The sequence below is a fragment of the Balaenoptera physalus genome, assembly GCF_965194825.1.
Source record: "Balaenoptera physalus genome assembly, chromosome: 12".
Classification (NCBI taxonomy): Eukaryota; Metazoa; Chordata; class Mammalia; order Artiodactyla; family Balaenopteridae; genus Balaenoptera; species Balaenoptera physalus.
This window is the reverse complement of record NC_138897.1, coordinates 67,856,569-67,883,361: the sequence shown is the minus strand read 5'-3', so window position 1 is coordinate 67,883,361 and position 26,793 is coordinate 67,856,569. Positions and strand designations below refer to the sequence as shown.

Sequence of the window (26,793 nt, the reverse complement as noted above, 5' to 3'; positions counted from 1 at the left end):
TTAGGACGATTTTGGACTTTCCCAACAAAAGAAGCAATGTGAAAGCCAGAGGGGGAGGCCTGGGTGTGATCCTGACTGGGAGTCAGGGCACCGGGCGCTGGTCCCTTCTGGTAAAGCTGGGTGATTCCTCGTGCGATCCGGCGTAGACCAGCTCACTTCTACGGGCCTCAGTTTCCTCATTTGTAAAACTGGAAAGGGAGGACCTAGGATCTAACAGTCGTGCCTTCATCAGGTCTTGGCATCGGGGGAGGCTGCTCAAAACTATTAAATTAAAAAAAAAAAATCCCTGAATTCAAATAATTCAGGCAAAGTCTCAAAATAGTGTGTTTTGGCCAAGATGTGAAGCAGTGAAGACTCTCATACACGACTGGTGGGAGTGTCAGTAGATATAACCTCTCTTTTTTATCTAATAAAGTTAAAAAGTGCACCCCCATGAGCACCAGTTCTGCTTGCAATGATCCACCCCAGAGAAACGCTTGCACGTGTGTCCCGGGTACAAAACAAGACGTCATGACCTAAACCTGGAAACAACGTAACTGTGAACACAACAGAGATACGAATTGTGGCAGATTTTTACAATCGAATACTACATAGTAATGAAAATAAATAGCTACACCCATACTCAAAGCATGAATACATCCTAAAAACTTAACTGGAGCAAAAGGAACAGACCAAAATGGTATACACGGCATAATTCCATTAAAACAATCCCTAAAACAATCTGCAGAGATTCGTTTTAAGATTTACTTAGAGAAAAACATGTACTGTTTAAATTGCTTTTCTCCCGGCAATTTGTGACGGATGTTGCCAGATCTCGTGTGGAACGCAGAGAGAAGATTCAGCAAAAGGGAGAAGGCGGACTGTGTCTATTTTTATGTTACTCCTCCATATACAAAACAGTTTGTAGGAAGAAAATCTCCTCCTTCGGTGAGAAAATCTCCTCCTCCTGCCTCAAAGGGACAGATGAACATAAGCAGAGAGTAAGGAACTGTGGTCGGAAAACAAGGACCTGAAATATTTCACGGTCTGGGACATGTGCCTGCACGCCTCTTCCCAGTCAGTCTTTCCATTCGTCACTGGGAATCTTTATTCTGCTACTTTTTCTTTATTTTTAAGAAAAGCTTATTCCCTGCATAGAAACATGTGGCAGTACCTAACAGCTGCCTGGCTGCCTGATGGGAAGTAGGTCACCTTGTGGCCACTGCTCTGGGTGGGAAGAGATTTCAGGACCACAGGTCCGGGGCAGGCGGACAGGACTGCTCGCTGGTCCAGCCGGGCTGCAGAGGGGACCGCTCTCCAGGAACCTGGAGGCTGACGGTTCTCACACAAGTTTTTTTCCCCTTAAACTTGAACATTCAGCTTACAAGTCGTACGTTAAAAACAGCTACTGTGCACCCTGGGCAGTAAACCTGCTGCACATCACAGCCGTGTCTAGGCCTGCTCTGGCAGCTCCTTCTGTGAATAATGGAAACGTTAGAAGCAGAGTGTCCTCAGGGCTTGGTGGGGTTGAGTGTCGGGACCCAACCCTGGGCCCCTCATTGCCGCTCCTGGGACCAGTGTGTGCAGCTGATACACCCACATCCTTAATCGGTGCTGTATCTGACCCATCCCGAGACACAGCTTTTAAGTAGCATCCCTGCCACAGTTAAATTAAGCTTAAGTGGGTCACGTGATTTAAAATACCCATGGCCACAGAACAGAGGACAGTGCTGACAGCCATGTACTCTGAGAACCACTTAAAGTCCCTTCAGGTCTAGTTTAACCCACACTGTACACATAAAGGAAGGAGTCCCGGGCCATTAGTGCCCAAGCTCGCAATTTCTTTTTTCTTTTTTTTTTCGCAATTTCTTTTATTCAAGGAGGAGCTGCAATTAAGCTTTTGAGCCAAAACATAAAGGTTTTGTTAGTTTAAGCTGATATCTTTAGTTAGGAAGCAAAACAGGATGAGAACTCCACTATAACTTAACTCAATGAATCCTACTAGAAATAACTTAAAACTTCTATTTAAAACGTGAAAAATCCTGTTAAAAAAGCCGGATACTTGTTACCACTTCTACATTGCTATAATTACTATGATAGCCTTCAGTTTCTCTGAGACAGTGAACACTTGTGGTCTGAAGGAGGCCAAAGGTAGGTATTTTTAAAAGCAGTGTCAGCTTTAAAATGATTTTGAAGGAAGTCATCAGATACAAGGTATCTGAACTAAAATATAGTGGCTATGCTTTCTTATTCTACTATTTGGTGGACTTGGGCCGGACTCTTCCAGCTCACACCTGTTTCCACAAGTACTGCCTGGCTCGAGGCTCGGGATGTACGGCGGGGGTGGGAGGTGGGGGCAGGTGAGTAACCCACACACGTGATGCATTTATACTGTTCCACAAAGCACAGGGGTGCATTTCCCCCGCGTTTCTTTTTTTGGAAGGGTCGCCACAATCGGGGCACAGAGGTGCTGGCGGAGCTTCCCTGATAAATCTGCCCATTGAGGCTAGGTTCTAGCAGATATTTCTATTCCAGGAACCACTAGGCTGACTTGAGGCATGTTTAACCGTGTCCTAAATATAATAAATCCCAGCCAGGGTTAACATCTGGAAAACAATACTTAACAGTAAACTCTAGCATACTGCGGGAGAGAGAAAATGTATTTTCAGAGCAGGAAATGTATTTCCTTCTCCTCAGAAACAATGCCCGGCCCTCGAGGTTCACATCGATGGAGAACAGGGTGGGGAACACTGAGTACCAAGCACTTAACTGTGATCACGTGGATAAAACTGTTAGTGAGCACACGGGAATTCCATCTGTGCTTAGTAAGTTAATATAAGAACAGAATGAAGCTTGTATTTGAAAGGTAGCTTTCTACTGGTATCATGGAGTCTAATTATTATGTGATCAATGGAATTTGGTGTAAGGAAGAAGGACGGTTTTACTTTCTTCCTTTTTTGAAAGCTTTCTTTGATGTGAAATTACCAAAGGGCAGCTTCCTCACTCCTTGAATCATACTTGAAAGGCTGTAATTACATTTCTTGACAGTGTGAACACACGCTCACTGTTTACTGGAAGGAGGGAAGTCCTTGTGTAATGTACTATTTACTAGAGCAGCCCGTTTTCTATGAGCAGAAGTGAATGCTTCTGCTCGACAGGAGGCCATGTGAAAACATGAACCAGACTTTCGTCCTGTCAAGGCTGAACAACAGTCATTGTCTGATTAGACCACATTTGTTTCTCCTTTCATCGTATGTTGGACACTTACGTTATTTCCATTTTCTGGCTATTTTGAATAACGCTGCTATGAACAGATATTGTGCCTTTATCTGAGTTTTAGAGAAAGATGAATTCTGTACAACCGAGAATGAACAGTTATAATGTAAAAGTCCATTCATGTAACAGTTGCTTTCTGAACACCTACTATGTGCTGGGCTCTGTTCCAGGCATGGCGGGGAACAGCCAGCAGTGGCCCACTGACCCATCCATAACGGAGAGTTTAAAATACCTGATTAGATTTACTTATTCATTCAACAAATATTTAATGAGATGTTACTGTGTCGGGCACTGTGTGGAGAAGAACAGCTCAAAATCCTATGGAAATAACTTCTTATAACATTACCTGCCAGTTTCCATAAAGATTATTTTTTAGAGATATCAAGACATCTTTTCAGTATGGGAATCGTATTTTGAATCAGTATTTTTGTTTTTCCATTTCTCCTCTTCCCTTTTCTTTCAGCAGCATACCTGTACTGCCAGCTCAGGCACACAGGTGAGACAGAGATCCTTTTATAGGGTCAGGAGCATCCACTTCTGTGGAGCAATCGTTCACCACTTTTGAACGGAGTCTCTCTTTTTGCTTTCTCCTTGGTATTAAATATAAACGCCCTAAAATTAGGCAGATTCAAATGATCAGTAGTCTCCATATTAATTTTACTGTGGTGTCCAAATTAATCTAACAAGCCAGTTGCAACAGGGGGTCTCAAAGTGCATTTAAAGCACACAAAGTGCATTTAAAGCACACAATTCAGTGGTTTTCTTCGTACTTCCAGACTTGTGCAACCAGCTCCACGATCACTTTTAGAATTTGCATTGCTCCAAAAGGGCACCCGGTACCCATCAAGCAGGACCTCTCCTCATCCGCCCCCTCAACTCCCCTCAGCCCTATGCAACCCTAACCTACTTCCTGTCTCTACAGAAATACTTATTCTAGGTATTTCATAAAAATGGAATCACACAGTATGTGGCCTTTTGTGTTTGGCTTCTTTGACTTATCACATCTTCAGGGCTCATCCATGTTGTACTGTGTGTCAGTGCTTCATTCCTTTTTACAGCTAAATAATATTCCATTGCATAGACAGACCACAATTTGTTTATCCATTCATCAGTTGATTTGGATTGTTTCTTTTTTTTGGCTGCGCTGCGTGACATGCAGGATCTTAGTTCCCCCAACAGGGATCAAACCTGTGGCCCCTGCATTGGGAGCACAGAGTCTTAACCACTGGACCACCAGGGAAGTCCCTGTCTTAAAGTTTTGGTATAGATGTATGTTTTCAGTTCTCTTGGGTGTATACCTAGGAATTGCTGGATTATACGGTAACTCTGTGTTTAACTTTTTGTGGAACTGCCAGACTGTTTTCCAAAGCGGCTGCACTATTTTACATCTCTACCAGCAAAAATATGAAGGTTCCAGTTTCCCCAAATCCTCGCCACATTAGTTTTCATCTGACTCTTTGATTCTAGCCATCCTAGTGGGTGTACAGTGGTGTCTCATTATGGTTTCAATTTGCATTTCCCTGAGAGCCAATGATGTTCACCACATTTTCACAGCTTACTGGCCACTTATATATCTTATTGGGGAAATGTTTCTTCTGATCCTTTGCTCATTTTAAAATTGGGCTATTTATCTTTTTTTAAAAATAAATTTATTTATTTTATTTATTTATTTTTGGCTGCATTGGGTCTTCGTTGCTGTGCGTGGGCTTTCTCTAGTTGTGGTGAGCGGGGGCTACTCGTCATTGTGGTGCGCGGGCTTCTCACTGAGGTGGCTTCTTTTGTTGCAGGGCACGAGCTCTAGGCGCACGGGCTTCAGTAGTTGTGACATGTGGGCTCAGTAGTTGTGGCTTGTGGGCTCTAGAGCACAGGCTCAGTAGTTGTGGCGCATGGGCTTAGTTGCTCCACGGCACGTGGGATCTTCCCGGACCAGGGCTCGAACCAGTGTCCCCTACATTGGCAGGTGGATTCTTAACCACTGCGCCACCAGGGAAGCCCTATTTATCTTTCTGTTATTGAGTTGTAAGAGTTCTTTATATATTCTGGATACAAATAACTTATCAGATACATAGTTTACAAATATTTTCCCTTTTCGGTGAATTATCCTTTAAATTTCTTGAACTGTGAGGACCTCTATAAAAAAACCCCAACTATCCTGGTTTTCATTTGCAAACTATGTTTGAGACACGAATGTGATAAAAATGAACAGTTAAGGAGAGTGACTTCAGAATCTGAGAAAATGGGTGTCCTTGTGAAAATCCACTTATTTATAAGCTTGGACCCACCCTCATCATCTTTAAAATTTATTCTGTGGCAGCACCTGGCAGGCATTTCATGCTCACATAATGTTTGTTAAACTTTTAAACCATAATAGGTTTAGGTTTAGGTCTTTAGGTTTAAAATGTGAAATCCTGGTTAAATCAAGTAACAGCCTGGTAGCTCTACGTAGTCGTGGGCAGTTTTGTTTCCTCCTCTGTAGAATGGAGATAATAAACTCTCTGGGTTTGTGTGAGGATGGATATGTTAACTCGTATGATGTGCATGGTAAGTTTCTATAACAATGGGCTATTCTGCAGCTACACTTGGAAGCTGAGAATTACAGGACACATCTCTTAACATTATTCTGTAGCTGCACATCTTATTAATAGTTAGTAGTATGAGTGGTTTTCAACCTGAGTTCCCTGGGCTCTTTGCAAGTGTTTCCCATAATTCAGCAAACACTTAAAAGAATGATAGTAAAACCCTTCCACATCAAATGTCTTGTGTGCCATATTATATACTTCATGGGGTACTACCAATGCGTTACTCTGTGCTGCTATGTTACTTATTTTTCTGTAGACTTCTGATCACATCTATACTTATGTATATTTTTCTTCCCCCTATATTTTATTATGAAAAATTTCAAACACACAACAAACTTGAAATAATTTTATAGTGAATACTTGAATACCCACCACCTAGATTCTGCCATTACCATTTTTACTGTACTTTATTTTTAATTTATTTAATTTATTTATTTTTGGCTGTGTTGGGTCTTTGTTGCTGTGCCCGGGCTTTCTCTAGCTGCGGTGAGCAGGGTTGCGGTGTGCGGGCTTCTCTTTGCGGTGGCTTCTCTTGTTGCAGAGCACGGGCTCTAGGCTCGCGGACTCTAGAGCGCAGGCTCAGCAGTTGTGGCGCAGGGGCTTAGTTGCTCCGTGGCATGTGGGATCTTCCTGGACCAGGGCTTGAACCCATGTCCCCTGCATTGGGAGGCAGATTCTTAAGCACTTTCCTGCCACCAGGGAAGCCCTTTACTGTACTTTAAAAAGTCACATATCTACCCCATTTATCCATCTTATTTTTGATAATTTCAACAAAATCGCAAACACCAGAATACTTCCTCCTACATGATTCAGCATCCAGGTCATTAGCTAAAATCAATGTTTGTTGACAGTTTACTACTCTTCTGATGTAAATTTTGATCCATAGAAACCCAAATTGTGAGTGTACGTTTGCTGAGTTTTGACAAATGCGTACACCTGTGTAACGTTAACTCTTATCAAGACATTATGCCCATGTTTTTAGATGTGCAGTTGTTTGGGAGGAAGGCTGTAGCATCTACTGCTTAGACGACCAGCCCCGTCCAGCTGCAGGACCTCGAGGTGAGGACAGGGCACCCGCTTCTTCCGATGCCACTGAAGCTCCGGCTCACGTGAGGGTCAGAGTCCCGTCATCACAGTTGGAAATGTGACACATTAAAACATTTAAGCATCTATCTGACTTTACATTTACGTTAAGGAACGGGAGGAGTTGTTAGGGTCTGCTAGGAATTCCAGTTGGTGGGAAATTTCTTGCATTTCTCCTTTCCACATTCCTGCATAATTAACTTAAATGTTTCTTGTGATTGATTATAAGGCCAACTTGAAAAAAACCCATTTCTGCTACCGTTTGCAGCTACTCAACCGCATAAACCAGAGTATTTCCACACACCCCTCCCCCTGCAGGAGACACTGGACGCTGAGCCCAGAGGAGACCAGCCGCCATCCAAACCCACACTACACAGATCATATAATAAGTAAGTGTTGCCAGCGTGAACGTTGAGAATTTCACTCTACTCAAGTACCACTTTAGTTTGGCATTTGACGCATTTCATTCTGCTGCTACAAATTCTGGACACTGGCCCTAATTTTTAACCTGGGCCCCGTGGAGACTGGGGTTTCCTGGCATCAACTGAGGGGCCACAAAGGCTCTGGGGGGGCTCTAAGGGCGACACCTCCTGCTCCTCACCCTTGCGGAGCCCTCAGCACGCTGGCACCCCACGTGGGATACTGTTTGACAAAGGGTCTATCTCTAAGGAACAAGAGGAAAAATAGCTGTAAGGCAGCAAAAACGTGTGTGTGTGTGTGTGTGTGTGTGTGTGTGTGTGTGTGTGCGCGCGCGCGCTTAACGCTATCTAGTTCAATGGCCCAATGTCCACAGCCTTCAGAATGAATCTGACAATACACAGTGAACAGGAAACTCGTTCCACCTGCCGGAAGGGGCGAGGATGTGGGGTCCTGCCGCCTTTACGGGAAGTCTGAGGACCCACGAGACAAGGAACGGGAATCCCCCAGGATTCTCCACTCAGGGGAGTAGTTTTTCTGAGAGGTTTAAAAAAATCCATGTATACAGTGTGACATCACGGAAAAAAAAGGTAGTCTCTGTTCCTGGTTCCTGACACAGGGCTCCTGAAACCCGTGTAATTTCCTAAGTGAGACGAGCATCTTTTGTTCTAATGGGGTGACTCTGGGTGGGCTCCTGGTTGAGGGCTGGTCACCAGAAAGACCAACCTGTGATTAGAAGCTGGGAATTTTCAGCCCCACCTGCATCCTCCAGGAAGGGAGAAGGGGCTGCAGACTGAGTTAATGATGTATCATGCCCCCATGGGGAAGCCTCCACAGCAAACCCAGCAGCATGGGGCCTGGAGAGCTCCCCTGCTGTGGACACATCCACGTGCTGGGAGGGGGGACCCCCAACTCCACAGAACAGAAGCTCCTACCCTCAGGACCCTCCCAGGCCTTGCCCTGGGGAACCTCTTCATCTGGATGTTCACCTGTGTCCTTTATCATACCCTTTAATAAACCGGTAAACGTTAAAGTAGGTGTTTCCCTGAATTCTGTGAGCTGTTCTAGCAGAAAACTGAATCCAAGGTGGAGGAGGACACGGGCACCTCTGATCTGAAGTCAGGTGGGACAGACGTGGGGGGTCCCCTGGGGACCTCGTCGTGATTGGCACCTGAAGTGGGGCGTCTCGTGGCCTGAGCCCTTACCCTGTGGGGCCTGAGGCTCTCTGGGAAGAGAGTGTCAGAACTGAGTTAAACGGTGGGACACCCGGCTGGTGTAACACATCTGGTGTCAGAGTGTGGTGAGTGTGGTCACAGTGGGAGCAAAGAGGACCCACGAGGGAAGTGCAGGTTCCCACCCTCAGGACCCTCTCAGAAGCTGTTTCTCGGGGTGAAGTTTCCGAAGAGGGCAGAGGAGAACCAGGCTGACCCACTTATACTGAGATATTTGCATGTAATTTATTCTTCATACTTAAAAACATTACTGCCCATAAACACTTCCAATGCTACAGATCTAGAAAATGAATCTGAAAATAAACTTGGCTGAAATGAAGGTCAAAACGAGGGTTCAGAAGCACTCAGGTAATTGATTGGATATTTAGTGAGTTAACACTATATAGTAACATGCATATTTAAAATTATTGTTTATTTTACAATGACCTAAACATCCACTTTGAAGTTGAAACTTCATTTTTGTGAATAATTTCCAGATTGTCCTGAAAGCTCACATTCAAGGACTTGCAAGCCCTGAGATCCAGGCTGGTGTGGAGGGGACAAACGGGGCCCCCATGGCTCCTGCCGGGCGGCAAAGGGCACACGTGAGAAATCACTACACCTTTCTCACTGCTCTTTTCTTTTGGGGGGATATTCTCTCCTTTCCAGAGTGTTCTAAAACCAATTATGTCAATGGATGTATACGAAAGGTGAGTATCATGTAAAGACATGTGTGCAAAGCGTGAGAACCTACATACACTCCAAGCTGTAGAGTTTCAAGTTAGATTAAGTAGAGTACGATTTTATAAACCTGTCCTAAAGATCCAATTTTCCAGGGACTTCCCTGGTGGCTCAGTGGTTAAGAATCCCCACCTGCTAATGCAGGGGACACGGGTTCGAGCCCTGGTCCGGGCATATCACATGCTGCGGAGCAACTAAGCCCATGAGCCACAACTACTGAGCCCACGAGCCACAACTACTGAGCCCACGTGCCACAGCTACTGAAGCCCGCGTGCCCTAGAGCCCGTGCTCCGCAACAAAGAGAAGCCACCGCAATGAGAAGTCGGCGCACCGCAACAAAGAGTAGCCCCCGCTCGCCACAACTAGAGAAAGCCTGCGTGCAGCAACCAAGAACCCAACGCAGCCAAAAATAAATAAATAAATAAATAAATAAAAATCCGATTTTCCCTGATTTCCTTTCTCCCAAAATAGCTGTTTCCATGGCTACATAATCACTTATTATTAGCACTTAGAGGAAACACATTTTGGGGGATAATGCAGTAGAAATTGTTTTTAATTTTCACAGTGGGAACTGGGGCCCTCTGTATGAAATATAATCTCTGCTAATTTGCTCAGCTTGCTTGATGCTGCAAAGACACTCATTTTTACCAAATGTACAACCCTTGAAGTTCATAATAATGATTGTTCCCACGCTCCTCCAGCCAGGCTGGTCCTGGTGTTGGATGGTGCAGTGCCCACCCCGCCTGCCGCAGCCCTCCTTGGGGACGCAGAGGTGGCCGTTGGCCGGGGTGACAGGGACAAGGCTGCCCGGCTGGAGCAAACCTGTCTGCCCTGTTTCCTCTGGGCCCTGGCCTGAGGGTTATGGGGTGGCCCCACGGGTCAGCAGACAGGGACGAAGAGGTTGTGATGCCTCGGGCTTCAGTGGCTCTGAGAGACTCAGAACAAATCCCCCCTTTCCTGAAGGAGCCTTAGCAAGTGTCCGCGCCTTGCATGCCAGGTAGCACACACAGACCTGAGCAGACTTTCTCATTTGTATATGAAAGGTGCTTTATAACTTGGGAGCTCCACGTGTGCCCGTGTGTCGCGGCCTGGAGAGGGGGCGGCGAGTACGAAGAAGCAGCCCTTAAAATGCTTGCTTAGACTTGAATCTTTTGTTGGGAAGAGGACCGAGAGGAGGCAGGATTTCTGCTCTCACGAGTTTTCACCAAGACTGACTGGTGGTGCCATCGCTTGTCCTGCCCTGGACCCTTCCCTCCCCAGTAATGTTTCTTTTTTTAAATTGAGATATAATTCACATAACATAAACCTCACCATTTTGAAGTACACAATTCAGCGGGTTTTAGTATATTTAGAACCATCACTACGATTCAGTTCCAGAACATTCTCATTATCCCCAAAAGAAACCCCGTACCCTTTAACAGTCACTCTCAATTTCCCCCTCCCCCAGCCCCTGGCAACCACTAATCTACTTTCTGTCTCTATGAATTTGCCTGTTCTGGGCATTTCATACAACTGGACTCATTCGATACGTGGCCTTTATGTCTGGCTTCTTTCACTGAGCCTCACGTTTTCAAGGTTCATCCATGTTGTACCATGTGTTGGTGCTTCGTTCCCTTTTATGGCTAAATAAGATCCCATTGTGTGGCCAGACCACGTCTGTTCATCCAGTTATCCTTTCATGGACATTTGCATTGTTTGCACTTTTTGGCTGTTGTGGATAATGCTGCTGTGAACATTCGTCTACACATTTTTATGTGGATGTATGTTTTTAATTCTCTTGGGTGTATACCCAGGGGAGAAACTTCCGGGTTCCTCTGGGTTTAAGCTTTTGAGTTACTGTGGCGAGATCATCCTTGGATTCTTCACTGGCAGCTCAGCCCCCCTGGGAAGCGCCTCTTCCCCCAAATATTCCCGTGGTTTCTGCCATGGAAGAAATGACTTCAACAGGGCTTAGAATGAATCCCTTCTTAATTAGCACTTGGGCTCAAAACACAAGACTGCTGAGCAGGTAACATAGTGACTTAGAGTCACACCGAGATGTCGGCAGATCTTTTCTCAGAGGATTCAGAAGAGAGAGGAAAAGAAGACCTGTCAGAACCCTGGACTCTGCCAGGGCAAAGCTCAGTGCCCCATCGGCCCCGCGCTGAGCCCCAGGCTCCCAATCTGCCCATTCACTTATTTCCAATAGCCCTGATTTCATGCAAGAACTCCCACTAAGGAGCTGGGTCTTTGAGGAGGAATAAGACACAATCCCCAAGGAACTGGAACTCTGGGGCGCTGGGCAAGCCAGCATGAGCGTCCTGGTCCCAGGACATCCCTGGTTGGACATTGAAATGTCCTTTCTGTCCTTTATTTCATGAGCAAAGGTGATGGGAGGTGGAAGCAGCTACGTTCCTTCAACATCTTATTTGGCAACAAAAAAACATCTGTCTCCATGTGTGGGTCTAACAAGAGTTACTGAAATATTACTTGTTTTTGAAATGTCTCACCCCCAACCTCAACATCTGAGTGCAGAGGAAAAACAAGATTGTTATTAAGAGACAAAGGTTGCTGACCTAATCTGATTCCCATGCATATTAAAATGGATTAAAAAAGCAAAGCTGGGACGTTATGATTGCCCCAGACAGTGAGGTTTAGAGGGGAACGGCTTTCTGTGATTCTGCCGACACCAGAGTGAAGACCGCAGGAACCTTGGTGTTTTATTTTTGACGAGCCTGGGGTCTTGACCTCGTGTCTCAGAGTCTCACTCTCTGTAATTTGAAAGTACGGAACGGAAAGAAATAGCAGAGCTTGGCGGGGGCTCCCCGCCCCGCCACCCCCCGGGTGGGAACCCTGATCTCAGTGGCCTCAGGTTACCCCCTGGACCTCAGTTCCCACATTGGAGACACAGCAGCAAGAGCTCAGGAGGGCTCACGTGTGCCAGGTGCCACTCTGGGGTCTTCGGGTCTCTATTTAACCCTACAACAACTGCACAGGAATACAGCCCATAATTTTATCCCCATGGTAGTAACCTGCCCAAACTCTCTGCTCTCGGGAGCAGAGCAAAGATCTGGATCCTGACTGCCTGCTGTCAAAGCTCACGCTGCTTCTTTTTGTCACATTTACTTTGCACATTCTATTTTAAAGTAAACCATTAATTCTATCGCTATGGTGATGGGTTGTCTCTTTTTATAAGAAAGAGAAACTCCTAATGCGACATTGAAGGGAGCAGTGGTCCAGAGGCGACTTCGCTCAAGAAATACTGGGAACCACGATCAGACACATTCCCCGAGAACCTCAAACGCAAACCTACATGAATGTTAATGTTATCTCCAGCTGTGCTAGAAATTCCCTCTGGCATCACAGCTAGACTTCCCCAAACCAGAGCTTGATGGCATCCTGTCCTCCGTAAACAACATCTCCTGGGTCCCTGTCCCAATAACGGCCCCGTGGTCATCCTCATTGACCCCCCCTTTCCTCCACCTCCCTCGTTCGATCCAGTGCCTGGCTCTGTCCCTGAGGCCCCAGGCTCACCTCCACGGCCACCACCTGCCCGGGTGCACCCACGGGTCTCTGCCGCCTCTGTTTCACCCTCCACGCAGCACCAGAGTGACCTGTCAGCCTCACTCTTCCAGCCGATGGCCACTTGCTGCGTCTGGAGGAAAATCCACGTTCCCTGGCCTGGGAGCGTGTGGCCCCTCGACCCCTCTCGCCTGTCCACAGCCACCTCCATCACCGCTGGGCGCCCACAACGCTTCCTGTCAGTGCTGGGGACATGCCTGCGTCCCCTCCTGGGCCCTGCCCACCCCGCTCAGCACCCCTCGCCCGTGACAGGTGATGGAGCCTGAGCTCCGAGGGGTGAGGAGGGGCCGGGGGCGGCCGCACCTCCCTGTCCTTAGTCAGTATTCACAGTGTAGTTCTAAATAGTGTAGATTTGGTCCCAAATACTGTGAATTCCCAGGTTTTACGCTTCTGGAACCTTTTCCACAAGTATGGATTTTTAGAGTTTACAGACTTAAAATGTAAAAAAGCTTATTTCTTGATGCCCAAAGAGTTATCTAAGACAAACTTTAAATACAGTTTTTGTTATCAAACGAGCAAACACAGCTAAAACTCGCTGATTAACCTTCTTCTGGGGACCATTATGCTCTAATAGTTATAGACTGAATCTAAAATAGCAAAAGATAGGAAATAGGAAAATGAGAATTTCAGGGAAAAACAATGAGCCAGCCTTGGCACCAGAGTCCTTTGCTTATTTCTCCTCATACATTTTTTTCATCAAATATTTACTTATTATTTTAATTACCATCTACTCTTGAGGTTCTAGTCTACTTCAAATGTGCGTAGGATGATCTCATTACTTTAAGTAAGAGTTTCGGCTTGACTGCAGATTTGGATTATTTAAATTTTAATTTGGGGGCCCTGGCTCCAAAATTAAAATATAGTAATGAATACCTAAGTATGTTATAATTTATGAACATGCCTATAACTCTATAGAAGGCAAAAAATGACTAGAACTGAATACAAAGATCGAGGTAAAATGAATACAACTGCTTCTGGTTCTTCCCTGAAACACTGCCTCCTGCTGGATTTTCAGTTTTGCATCTACTAAACTCAGCTTATGTTAAAAGCTGGTTTCTGCAATGAGTCGTTAATTATTTGTTCCTTGTACTTAAGGAAGTTCAAAGATTCTGGGAGGGCAGCACGGATTGGTCCTCGCGGACAGACTCACTATTGGGCGCAGTCTATGAGCTGGTACTCGTTGGACCTCTCGAAGCAGGCCTTCACACCTTCGTCATCCCAGAGCTTCTTCACATGATCGAAGAATTCCTGAAGTTTGAAAAAGTTACAGATAAGAAAACCCATGTGTTACCTTCTTCCAAAAGTTAAAAGTAAAAAGAAAATGCCAAAAACATTTGCAGGGAGTGCATAAATTGTTTTCTTCGTGGAGGTCGACTCCACACATAGGGTGGAAGGCCCAGATCTCACCACTCAATCTACTAGTCAAACATTCTTATTGTTCCAGAAAGTTCCCCAAAGTGGAAATGACAAGTCAAAAATTAATGACATTCACCAACTATCAATACAACTAAGAATTTAAAGTTCTTAGGACTCAACGACCCGACTAGCAGAATGGCCATTTCAGCTGTGAAAAAACATGCTTGTTACAATGGCAAGTTCTGTTTTAGCTGCTTCTTTTAAATTTTCTAGGTGAGCCACGATTATGAATAGACATGGTTGAGCAGATGGGTTAAATTCAGCCCCAAAGCATTAGGTACATAAGAAAGAAACTTTTAAAATTACACCCTTTGGGGATAGTGATTTACTGTTTTTGATCTTTCCAGAAACTCTGAGTTAAGCGTGAACTGGGATTTTTGGTTCACATACTGTGCGCAGGCCTATCCCTTACGGCACCAGCAGCCTCTGAAATAGGAGCCTGTCTACCTCAGTAAAGGTGGCTCTATGAATCCGTATTTCCAAAATTATCCAAATTAAATGAACAGTGCTATGGAAGCAGATGACTATACATTAGCAGCTAAATATAAAATAAGTTACATACATTTTCACAAAACTCTTTGTTAGAATATTTATATCCCTTCCCAAACCAGGAAGCACCGATTTCCATCTCTGCTCTGCAGGAGAGGGCCTGGGGTGACCCCGCCAGGAAGCAGTCGAGGCTGCTCTCCCTAAGAATCAGCGCAGAGTCTTTGCAGGAAAAAACAAAACCTGAGTTGGTTCACGATTCCATACAAGGGTGGATCCAAGTATTGAGGGGACTGATGCTTATACAACTTGTGGACCCTCTTTGAAAAAAAGGAACACAGAATTATGAGTACAAATCAGGGATAAGACCTGGGAGGGGGAGCAGGGGGCCCTGAGTGCAGCTTCACCCGGTTCTAGTGCGTCCCAGCCTGACTCCCAGTGTCGGGAACAGCTTGTAAGCTTGTGCCGCACGTCTCTGTATCTATCGTGTCTGCCTGTCTGTCCTCAACAACAACAAACCCAAACTGCTCACAGGTGATAGGAAGGGACAGTCTCCACGCCAAGGAGAGGAGCTGGACCCTCAGATTTCATCCTGTCTCCCTGGATTGATGCTTCCTTCCGGAATCTTCCAGGGCCGCTCCCATCGCTCCAGTGAAGGAGTCTGTGGGCTTCCTTGAAAAATTTCCTTCGAAGAGCCAAATGAGGAGACACACACACACACACACACACACACACACACACACACACATGCACCCCACGTCTAAAGAGAAATACTCTATTATGCTATTATCCGGACGGTCCAGGAGGGCAGTCATACGCCTGTCGTGGTGATATTGGGATTTAAGCCCCACTTTCCCCCTACTGCAAACCCCTGCGCAGTGGTCCTGGAAGAAAGTGCCTTACTGTCTTTAACAAGTGTCAGAATCATTTTTTCTTCAATAGTCTGAGCAGAAGCCTTTGAGACAGTCACAGAGGGGTGCTTGACCCAAGAAACAAAATGCACGGTTCCTGGGGACATGCCGACGGCATAGTGAGACAGGAACCGTGGGCGCTGGGATCTTACAGCGGCCGCCGTGGACAACACGGAGGAGACAGAACAGGCTCGATCTGCTGCTTTGTCTTCCTTGTTGAGAAACAAGACGTGAGGCTAGACCAGGGCCAGGTCCCCAGGATTCCCTACATTTACTCTTTAAGGAGTTCTCAGATCTTTGTGGAAAATTCCAGGGCTGCTGCTGCTGTGGCCCCTTCACCTTTTTATCAGGGAAAATGTCAAACTTACCCAAGGAGAGAGAATGTCCCCTGGGCACTCACTACCCACAGGCAGATTCCACACTCATCAAGTGGCTGTTCTCTTTTATCTGTATCTCAGCCCTTTTCTCCCACCTTTATTATTTAATAGCAGTTCTCTTACACCATATTATTTTATTTCAGCATTATATCTAAAAGATAAAGCTTTAGAAGTCATAGCCACAATACCACAATCTCAAATAAAAATACATAAACCAGTAAAGAAATGCTTCTGTAAAATCATTAACCACTGCAGCTTCTTTAGCTGTGCTCAAACATTTGTCCAGAGACTGGCTAGAATTCTAATACATTTGTTAAAACAACTGGGAAATAAATATGAGGAATACTTTTAGTATGCTTCCGTTAGCAACTAAGATGAATGATACTAAATAAAAATAATTTCAGTGGTGTGTGTGCGTGTGTGTGTGTGTCTGAAAAGAAAAGGTGATTCACAGTGAAGTCTCACTTGTTTTTGACATCTGAGAGTTGAGAGACACTGACAGCATAAAAAGAAAATTACTAAATGACATTTCTTAATTTTTTCTGTATTATTGAATTTGAGAATCACCTTGTGATCTTCATATATTTAGCAACTGAAATACATGGTCATTTATGTCATTCTTATTCAAAGGAGTTTGAGTTGTGTTATAGAAAATAAACATGATAATGATACCAAATTAAACCTACTTTTAAAAAGGAAGGCTTTAAATTTTCATAGCATAATTTTGATGTTTAAATCAAAATTTAAACCAAAATTAAATACCCAACTCCTCCATTTCCTATTACAGCACTTTCCTTCTCGTTCTGCTGTTTACGCCTTCCTGTAGGTATAAAGTGTACTCAAAGCTAGCCTGGAATTCTCAGGTGAGTAACAATTTTTAAAAAAATTTTAAAATTCTTCATAACTGCCTTAAAACAAATAAATGTCTGCCAATAAGAAATGTAAAAAAAAAATATTGCATGATTTCTCTGCTAATGTAATACAATAAAACAACTTTTGGTTACACTGACACTTAAGATTCACTTTTTGTTTTGGACATAACAATCAAGAGCATAATATTTCTTATCTGGTGAAAGAGATGTCGTCCAGTGGCCTGGAGGGCACCCAGGTCTCAGGTGGAGCTGCTCCAACATGTGGTGCTCTGTCCTGAGGGTGGCGGAAACCCTTACTGGGTTGAGTGAAAAATGTTATTCCTAGGATGTCTTATGGAAAATATTCCTCTTTAATTTTAGTGTCAGTAATAACTTTTTTGCATCTCTCAAGAAAATGCTTTACCAATTTCATTTTTAATCCTCTGGGATCCTGTGACTTTTCTGCTGCTTTCATTTATGTCACTGAATTGACCGCCAAGAAGCTCAGAAATCCCGTTTGGGGGTTGGTCCCAGCTTGTGTGTAGACCTTGCCTTTATGCTCTGGGTACCAACTTCACCTCTGCTACCACATCACTCACTCTCCTGTTCCTAGCTTCCTTCTGCCATACTTTGTTTTTTTCAATTAACTTGTATTATAACTTTGTGAGTGGCACTAAATCCTTTCTGGAACATGCTGGAGCAAAAATAAATGATTACCGGAACTTTCCACGGTAATGCAGTGAACAACGGCCACCCCACCACCACCATCAAATGGGCCTCAGAAACAGGCAGTTTCAGTCAGGAGAGTAGCCATTTAAGTAGAATTTTCTAAAGCTCAAGTTTGGGTCTGATTCATTTAAAATACACCTACTCAGTTTTACCCCTCAGGGAGCAGAACGATCTAATAGGTTTCTGTCATTTCTTTTTTCAGATATCTGGTGGATGTCAAGTTGAAGGTCTGTGTGGGATCTGTCACTCCTGGTTATTTATAATCTCTGTCCATCCTCAGGTCTAAGTTAATGCAGGATGCTTCAAATTCTATTTAGAAACAGCTTTCAGAGACCAGGCTAAACAAACCAAATAAAGTGTTGACAGTAATCAGGGGTCCCCAAGCCCGAGTCTTTCCCAGCATGAAGCATGGGCTCCATGGGTGACAACCACAGCAAGTAAACAAACGTAAAGTGGTGTCACCCTGGCCCTTCCTGGGGCCACGTGGGTCCCAGGCAAGCTTCTCAGGGTCTTTGGCCGAGGGCTCACTTGAGTCTCAAATACCCTGCCATGCAGGTGATGCAGCTCCCGTTTTACACATGATGAAATGGGAATGATCTTGGATCCTTTGTACTTGCCCGAGCCTTCTGACTAGGACATGATCAGCCTGGATCTGGAAGCAGCCTCAGGGCCTGGCCAGCTTCCTCCTTCTCTTCTGTAGCAGCTCCTCATGGCTGGAGACCAGTGAGAGCAAACCCACATTTACAATATACACCACACTCGCCTTTTACCCCCTGTGACAGACAATTTTAACTATTCTTAGAATCATTTCTAACAGCCTCTTGACGTGTACTTTATATACCCTAAAATTCACCCATTTACTTATCCGGTCACACACCCAACCAACACAGCCAAGTCTTAGAACCCCTCCACCATCTGCCCCCTCCCCTGGTCTCAGACAACTGCCAATCTACTTTGGTCTCTATAGTTTTGCCTTTTCTAGAAATTTTGTATAAAGGAAGTCATATAGTCTTTTGTGTCTGGCTTCTTTCACTTAGCCTGATTTTTCTGAGATTCACCCATTTTGTTATGTATCTTAGCAGCTTAAAAAAAAAACTGCTGAGTCCTATTCCATTGTATGGATAAGACCACATTTTGTTTGTTTACTCACTCACCAGTGGATGGTCATTGGGGTTATTTATGGTTTTTGACTGTTATGAGTAATGCTGCTAGGAATATCTGTGTACCAGGCTTTGTATGGACTTCTATTACCATCCCTTTTGGGTTAATACCCAGGAGTGGAATTGCTGGGTTACAGGGCAGGTGCATGTTTAACTTTAAAAAATGGCTAAATTGTTTTCCAAAGTGGCCATTCCATTTGCACTGTCAAGAGCAATGGGTAGGGGTTCGAGTTCCTCCAAACCTCACCAATACTTGGTTTTGTTAGTCTTTTTGATTTTAATTATTCTAACGGGTGTGTAGTGGCATCTGGCTGTGGTTTGAGTTTGCATCTCCCTAATGGCCAATGACGGTGGACAACGTTTCACATGACTGTTGGCCGCTCGCATGTCTTCATTTTGAGGTGTCTGTTCAAATATTTTTCCCATTAAAAAATTGGGTTGTATGTCTTCTTATTATTGTTTTATTTTTCGTAAGAGTAAAATATTCTAAAAAATTGCCTGGATTCAAATCCTTTCTTAGCTACAGGTTTCGCCAACAATTTCTCACCCAATGTGGCTTGCATTTTAATTTTCCTAAGCATCTTTTGATGAGCAAAGTTTTTAATTTTGATGAGGTCTAATTAGTCAGTTTTAAAAAAAAAAATTTATTTATTTATTTGGCTGTGCCGGGTCTTAGTTGTGGCATGCGGGATCTTTAGTTGCAGTGTGAGAACTCTCAGTGTGGCATGCATGTGGGATCTAGTTCCCTGACCAGGGATCGAACCTGGGCCCCCTGCATTGGGAGTGTGGAGTCTTAGCCACTGGACCACCAGGGAAGTTCCTAATTAATCAGTTTTTGCTTTTCAGTTTTACGCATTTTTGTGTTCTAAGAAACCTTTGCCTAACCCAAAGTAAAAAGTTTTTTCTCCAAGATCTCTTCTAAAAGTTTAATATTTTTAGCTCTTAGATTTAGGTCTATGATCTGAGTTAATTTGGGGTTATGGTGGGAGGAAATGGTCATGCTTCACTTTTTTCCATGTGGATATGCAGCTTCCCCCAGCATATTTACTGAAAAGACTACCCTTTCTCCATTGAATTGTTGAAACTGACCTTGGTACCTTTGCTGAAATTGACCATACACACGTGGGTCTGTTCCTGGACTTAATTCTCTTCCACCGACCCATATGTCCATCCTTGTGCCAACTCCATCCATCTTGATTACCGTAGCTCTGTAGTCAGTCTTAAAATTAGGTGTTAAGTCCTGCAACTTTGTTCTTTTCCAACATCATTCTGACTATTCTTGGTCTTCTGAATTTCCACATATGTCTGAGAACTGGCCTGTCAGTTTCTGTAGAAAAGCTGCTGGTATTTTGGCTGGAATTGCACTGCATCTCTAGGTTGCTTTGGGGAGAAGTGCCATCTTAACAACAATGAGCTTTTTATCCATGAACATGGTATATCTGTTTGTGTCTTATTTTCTCTCTGTGATGTTTCCTAGTTTTCAGTGTATACATCTTTCATAACGTCTGTTAGGTATTTTTTCCTAAGTAATGTTTTTGGATGTTATTTTGAAGGTGCATTTTTTTTTAAACTTCATTTTTGGAATTTTTCATGGCTAGTACAAAGAAATACAGTTGACATCTGTATTCGATCCTATATCCAGCAACCTTGTTCATTTCATGTATTAGTTCCAGAGGCTTTCACTTCCTTCCTGTGTAGCTGAGCACGGAGAGTTACCCACAAAGCTCTGGCCTGTCTCTTTTCTCCCTGAAGCATGACGCACAAGGGCTGGGGCAGAATCAGAATTCCCTGTGGTTCCAAGGTTCAGGGGAACTGAGCCAAAGGGGCCTTTGCTGCCCACCATGGCCAGGTTGCATGGGTTTTGCTGCTCTTGCACTTGGTTTAAAAAAATTTTTTTTAAAGATATAGTAAGATTTGTCTAAGGACTCTACCTTTTATTTCCAAATTATAGTCTTACAAAACAACTGATAAGTATAAAGTTCTAGTAATTAGATCCATGACCCATAGTAGAGAGTTAAATAAATCTACCCCATTGTGATGGGAACATATAATTTTCCTTAAGTATTTTTTCCCCACAAAATTAATTTTTTAGCTTTTGATTTTCTCCTTCACAATACTCCCACTCTTATACCTAAGAGTCTCTCTCTAAAATCCTAATTCTCTGAGAAACTTGTGCACTTGAAGCATGCCAAAGAGACTCACAGGAGAAACTTATTTGTGTGGGAACAGAAATAAAATAATTATGTATTTTTATTAGGGATAAGAGACTCAAAGAATCACGACTTTGGTCTTTGCTTCCAGACAGGCTCTGTCAAGTTGTCTGACAAAAGTTCTCTGTGGCATCAAGCTTGATTATGTAACACCTGGAGGTATTATTCTTGGTCTTCTTAGTCACTCTGAGTCCTGTTTTACGTGCTGAGCAGCAAAATGGAGGGAGAAGGCCCTCTTTTTGGGAATAGGTTAGATTTAAAGCAAATGTCTGTAAAAGTGGGTTTGGTATATTCCTACTGACAATGGCTGTAGAATTAGATACATATTTCTTTGGGAAAATTTTAGTGTAAAACATAGTAGAGGTGTCTAATGAGGAATCCTAAAATGATATTTCTGTTTGAGCATGGATTTTGGGTTCAGGTCCCAGCCGGGGGAGCTTCTTCACTCTGACCACTATGTCCTGTTCCCCGGGGACAGAACGGGTCCTTCTGGTCAGAGGCTGGAGAGCTTCAGCTGGAGTGATGAGCACACGGCCGACAGGTGGAAGGGGGGCGGTGAGGATGTGCACATGAGGGGCCAGGGCAGGAGGGAGGCGGTGAGGGGGTAGCAGGAAGACAAAATTATAAGGGGTGGGGTGGACCAGGCCTCAGGACAGCCAAGAGGTGAGGACCGACCTGTGAAGTGCTGCTGGGGGGAGGGTCAGGGAGTTCTTGGCTTTGGGCACAAGGACAGGGCCAGAACACGGGCTGCAGATCTGACAGCATCATGACAAGGCCGCCAGGTGCCAACAGGCTCACAGAGAAGCACGTGGCAGGGAACAGGAGGCAATGCAGACTTGAGGACTGAATTCCAGAAACAGCTTCAGGGCACCCACGGGCATGAGGCATCACACCAGGTGCTGGGGAGGGGGCACGGGTTCTGAACACAAGAAGTGCACGGCCAGATCACCAGCAAGAGGTAGGTTATGGTGGCCAAGAGTGGGCCTCAGGGACAGGAGCCCCGAGGGCACTGCTGTCGCACTGAGCTGCACCCTGAGCTTCTGGTGCCTGGGCTGCCCCGGCTCCCAGACCCCCCGCTCCCCGCCGCAAGGCCCCCAGATTCCTGCACTTACAGCTGGAGAGGGAGTGGGGCTGGCTGAACAGGACTGCAGCTGCTTTCTAGAAACAAGGGCCAAGCCCTTGTAGGAGAATGTGTGCAGCCCCATGGAAGGGCGCCTGGAAGCCGAGCCTCGAAGTCCCCACACGGGAGGGGATCCCTGGGGCCCTGGAGAACCCCAGCTCAGCCCGTAGGCAGCTGTGGGGCGGGGAGGAGGAAGGAGAGTGGGCTGGGCCAGGGTGCAGGCCCACGATCCCCAGTTACTAAGGGGGATCTTAGTAATTAACTAAGCTGCACATGTACCCGACACCCTACAACAGGCTGAGGGTGTCCTCAGTGGGAATGTGCAGCCTCCCTGAGAGGAACCAATGGTTAAATGGAAACGCAACACCCGCGGTGCATTCCTGGAGGGATTAGGGGATTCACGTTTCCACGAAATAAAATATTTCAAAGGTGCTGCAGATCTCCTGTGCAAACCTGCAGCAGCTGCGAATCTGGCACCAGACACAAAATGGAAGGAAAACTGTCCAAAGAACCCAAAGACCTTGATATTCTACACTCATGTGTTTGTATGAGATCACCTTTAAGATTTCTTCCAGTTCTGGGACTCTCTGATTTTAAGTTTTATATTTTCCCTCTATTTTTAATGGAACAGTTTTATTGACCTATAATGCATATACCATACAGTTTACCCATTTAAAGTGTACAAGTCAGTAGTTTTTCGTTTATTCACGGAGTTGTGCACCCATCACCAGTCATCTTTAGAACATGTCCATCACCCCAAAGAAACCCTGCACCCACGAGCAGTCACTCCTTATTCTCACCTCCCTCTGCCCCTGGCAAACACCAGTCCACTTTCTGTCTCTACGGATCTGCCTGTTCTGATGTTTCATTAAAAAGGGACTCATATGATATGTCACCTTTTGTGTCAGGCTTCTTTCATTTAGCATAATGTTTTCAAGGTTGTAACACGGGTCAGTGCTTCATTCTTTTTATGGTCAAATAAGATCCCACTGTGTGGATGGACCACGTGGGTTCATCCATTCATCCTTCGATGGACATTTGGGTTGTTGCACTTTTTGGCTGTTGTGAATAGTGCTGCTGTGAACATTCGTGTACAGGTATTTGAGTAAATGTGGGTTTTTAATTATCTTGGGCATATACCTAGGAGAGGGCCTCCTTTCCCAAGAGAAACATCTGGAACAATTTTACAAGAGTTACTAGTTGGAGATTCTGATTCATCATGCTTAATTCATCTCAGCATTTAGCAGCTTTATTAAACGTTGTTTTACCCCAACGGAGGCAGGCAGTGCAGCCAGTGTTGCAAGATGTCACTCTCATCCAGCTCTTGAATGTGTTTCTGATTTAAACTTGAACACAGATGGACCTGACATTCCTGGAGCTCCCGACAATTCCCGACAACAAGGAAGCCTCCTCCTGGGCCCACTCATTTGCCTCCTGAGCTGACTTTGGCCACGATGGTCTGGAACAGGAGAGATCAGCGCAGCCCAAGGGGCTGTCTGTGACACAAGAAACCCTGTAAATGGATGGCTTCTGCTCTTACTCTCTCAATCTTTTAGGCCAGTTACATCAGTGGTGACAACAGGATCTCGGGGGAAAACCCATAAGAAGCATGATCTTTATTAATTTTTTGCTAACTTGACTCTAAATATCAAGAAAATGATATTTGTTTGGCAAGTACACTGTCCAGAGGGAATCAAAGAAGGCATCTGACAATTATAGGAAGAAGAAACATTTTTCTTGTAATCTTTATCCGAAACCCACCATTCTTCCTAGACAAGAAAAATGTTCCTAACCTTCCAGGGAATTGCGTGACCAGGTCCACACTAGAAAAAGCTTTGATGACATAAGTGGTCCATGTGATGATTCTGCACCGCTCGGCTCACCGCGGTGACTGTTCCGAAGACCCGCCCGGGATCTCGTATCTGAGCACCATCTCCTCACTCTGCGACCACGAGCACCTTCCTCAGAAGAACCTGTTACCTGAAGGTGAAGAGCAGTTCTGGCCTCTCCCCGGATGTCCAGTGCACACCGGACACTCGACACGGCCGGAGCTGAGCTCCTGACCCCCCATACCTGCCCTGCAACTTGGCGGATGGAGGCTGTGTCTCTCCGGTGGCTCAGACTGAACCCTGAAGTCACCTGGACGCTCCTGTGTCTCACAGGCACATGAAATCCATCACCACAGCTCCACTTCCACTGCTTGCCAGATTCCGACCAGTGGCCTCTCTCACCTGAGGACTGCAAGCGCCTCCCACCCGCCACATCTTCGGGGCTGCACAGAGCAGTCAGCTGGGGTCACCGCCGTGCTCACCGCCTACGGCCTGTCCGCTCAGGGTCCCTGCGTGACACCAGCCCTGTTTCTCTGGCGCCCCCTTTCCGTGGCCTGTCCAGCGTCGTGTCCCCATTCTGCCCTCCCTCTTGGTCACTGTTCCAGCCATGCTGGCCTCCCAGTCGCACCCAGGCGGCGCCTTAGCCCTGCTGTGCGGCTGCCTCTTCTCCTTCAGGGCCTCCTCAACCCCCTTCCCGATGAGACCCTCTCTAACCATCCTCAGTCTTCCGTGCACAGGCCCCTCCGCTGCCTTGACTGTTCCTGTGTTCACAGCGCTCAGCACTTCCTAAAGCCTGCAATCAACTCATTCACTATGTCCTACTTAGTCTCTGTATCCCCTGCTACACTGTCAGCCCCACGAGGCAGGGATCTTCATGTTTTTTGTCCTTGACACCTAGTAAGAGCTCAATAAATATTTGTGTCATGAGTGCTTGGGTGAATAAGCTTTTCTGGAAAGTCCCCTTCTCTTGGCCTAAGCAGGACTTTCCTCATAACAAAACTGATTTCAATTTCAGTACAAGGCTTTTTGTTACATCTGCCTCTTGGTCACTGTCCTCAAATCTGTAGCTTAGTATGAATAATACATGGTCAAAATGCAATATTTATAAGTTACTTTAATCTATTTTTCACTCAACAGAAATTTAAGAAAGGTAATTATTCCTGACGGTAGGCACAGACGTTGTTAGATGCCTGCTTATGTATGCCTTTTTAAAAGATTAAGAAAACTGAGGTGAAATTCACAGAATAGAAAGTGAACTATTTTAAAGTGTGCATTAGTAGAACCACGATGTTGTGTAACCATCACCTCTATTTGTAGGTCCCAAAACTTCCATCGTCCGAAAGAAAATCCCTTACCCACAGAGCGGTAACTCTCCATCCTTTCTTCCGTGCAATACGAGGCAACCACTGATCTGCTTTCTGTCTTTATGGATGTTACCTAGTGTGGATAATTCATACAACTGGAATCACACAACACGTGGCCTTCTGTGTCTGGCTTCCTTCACTCAGCATGTTTTCGAGGCTCATCCACATTGCAGCATGTGTCACAGCTTCATTCCTTTGTAGCTGAGTAATATTCCATTGTATGGATCCACCGCATTGTGTTTATCAGTTCATCTGTTGATGAACTTTTGGTTTGTTTCCACTTTTTGGCTATTCTGAATAACGCTGCTATCAACACTAGTTTACAGATCTCCTCAATTCCCTGCTTTCAATTATTTTGGAATTGCTGGGTCATATGATGATAGCTCTACGTTTAACCTTTTAAGAAACTGCCTTCCACCATTTTACATTCCCACCCGCAGTATATGAGGGTTCTAATTTCTCCACATCCTCACCATCACTTGTTATTTTCAAGTTTTTAAAAAACCTTATAGCAATTCTAGTGGGTCTGAAATGGTATCTCACTGTGGTTTTGATTTGCATGGCTAATGATGTTGAGCATCTTTTCTTGTGCTTATTGGCCATTTGTACAACTTCTTTGGAGAAATGTCTATTCAAGTCCTTTGCTCATATTTAAATTGAGCTGTTTGTCTTTTTGTTGTTGGGTTGTAAGAGTTCTTTGTACATTCTGGATACTAGGCCCTTATCAGATATATGACCTGCAAATATTTCTCCCATTGTGTGGGTTTCTTTTCACTTTCTTGATAATGTCCTTTGATGCACAAACGTTTTAAATTTTGATCAAGTCCAATGTATTTATTTCGTCTTTTGTTGCTTGAGCTTTTGGTGTCATATCCAAGAAATCACTGTCGAATCCAAGGTCATGAAGACTTATCCCTATATTTTCTTCTAAGCATTTTATGGTTTTGACTCTTAGATTTAGGCCATTGATCCATTCTGGGTTAACTTTTGTGTATGGTATGAGGTTATGTATGTTGTTATAGGGTTAGTTCAATCTAGATTATTTCTCAAATTCACATGAATTTTTGCTGGAAAATGACACATTTCAATACTATAACAAGTCCATACTACCTAAACATGCCTAATCTTATTAAAAATTTTTGTAGTACTCTCTCTCCCACAAATGGACTATGAAGAATCTCATACGGAAGTTTCATCGTCATGTCACCGTGATGGTAGTTTGTCAAAGACATTTTAAAACAAGGATGACCTTCTCCCTCAAAACTTGTCATCAAAGCCCAAGTATCCCCTAAGTGCCAACAATCAATCATTCACCAAATGTTTACTGAGTTTCAGCTCTGTGGCAGGTGTTGTGTTAGGGGCTGGGGAGAGTGAGGTGAGTGAGTGAGTGGTGGTCCCTGTCCTCAAGGACATGCGAGTGAGGAGGTGGTCCCTGTCCTCAAGGACATGCGAGTGAGGAGGTGGTCCCTGTCCTCAAGGAGCTTGAAATTTTG

General features: G+C 44.8%; 1 protein-coding gene across 4 annotated transcripts in view; it reads right to left on the bottom strand.

The window, feature by feature from the left end:
- GNAL (G protein subunit alpha L) overlaps positions 1–26,793 on the bottom strand; it is a gene marked incomplete at its 3' end in the record, with an annotated part of 92,527 nt that overhangs the window by 20,831 nt on the left and 44,903 nt on the right. For all 4 annotated transcript variants that reach the window (XM_082416447.1, XM_082416446.1, XM_082416448.1 and 1 more), the window contains one exon: positions 13,998–14,095. In XM_082416447.1, the coding sequence (XP_082272573.1) occupies positions 13,998–14,095 (98 nt within the window). The remainder of the gene's footprint in view (positions 1–13,997; positions 14,096–26,793) is intronic.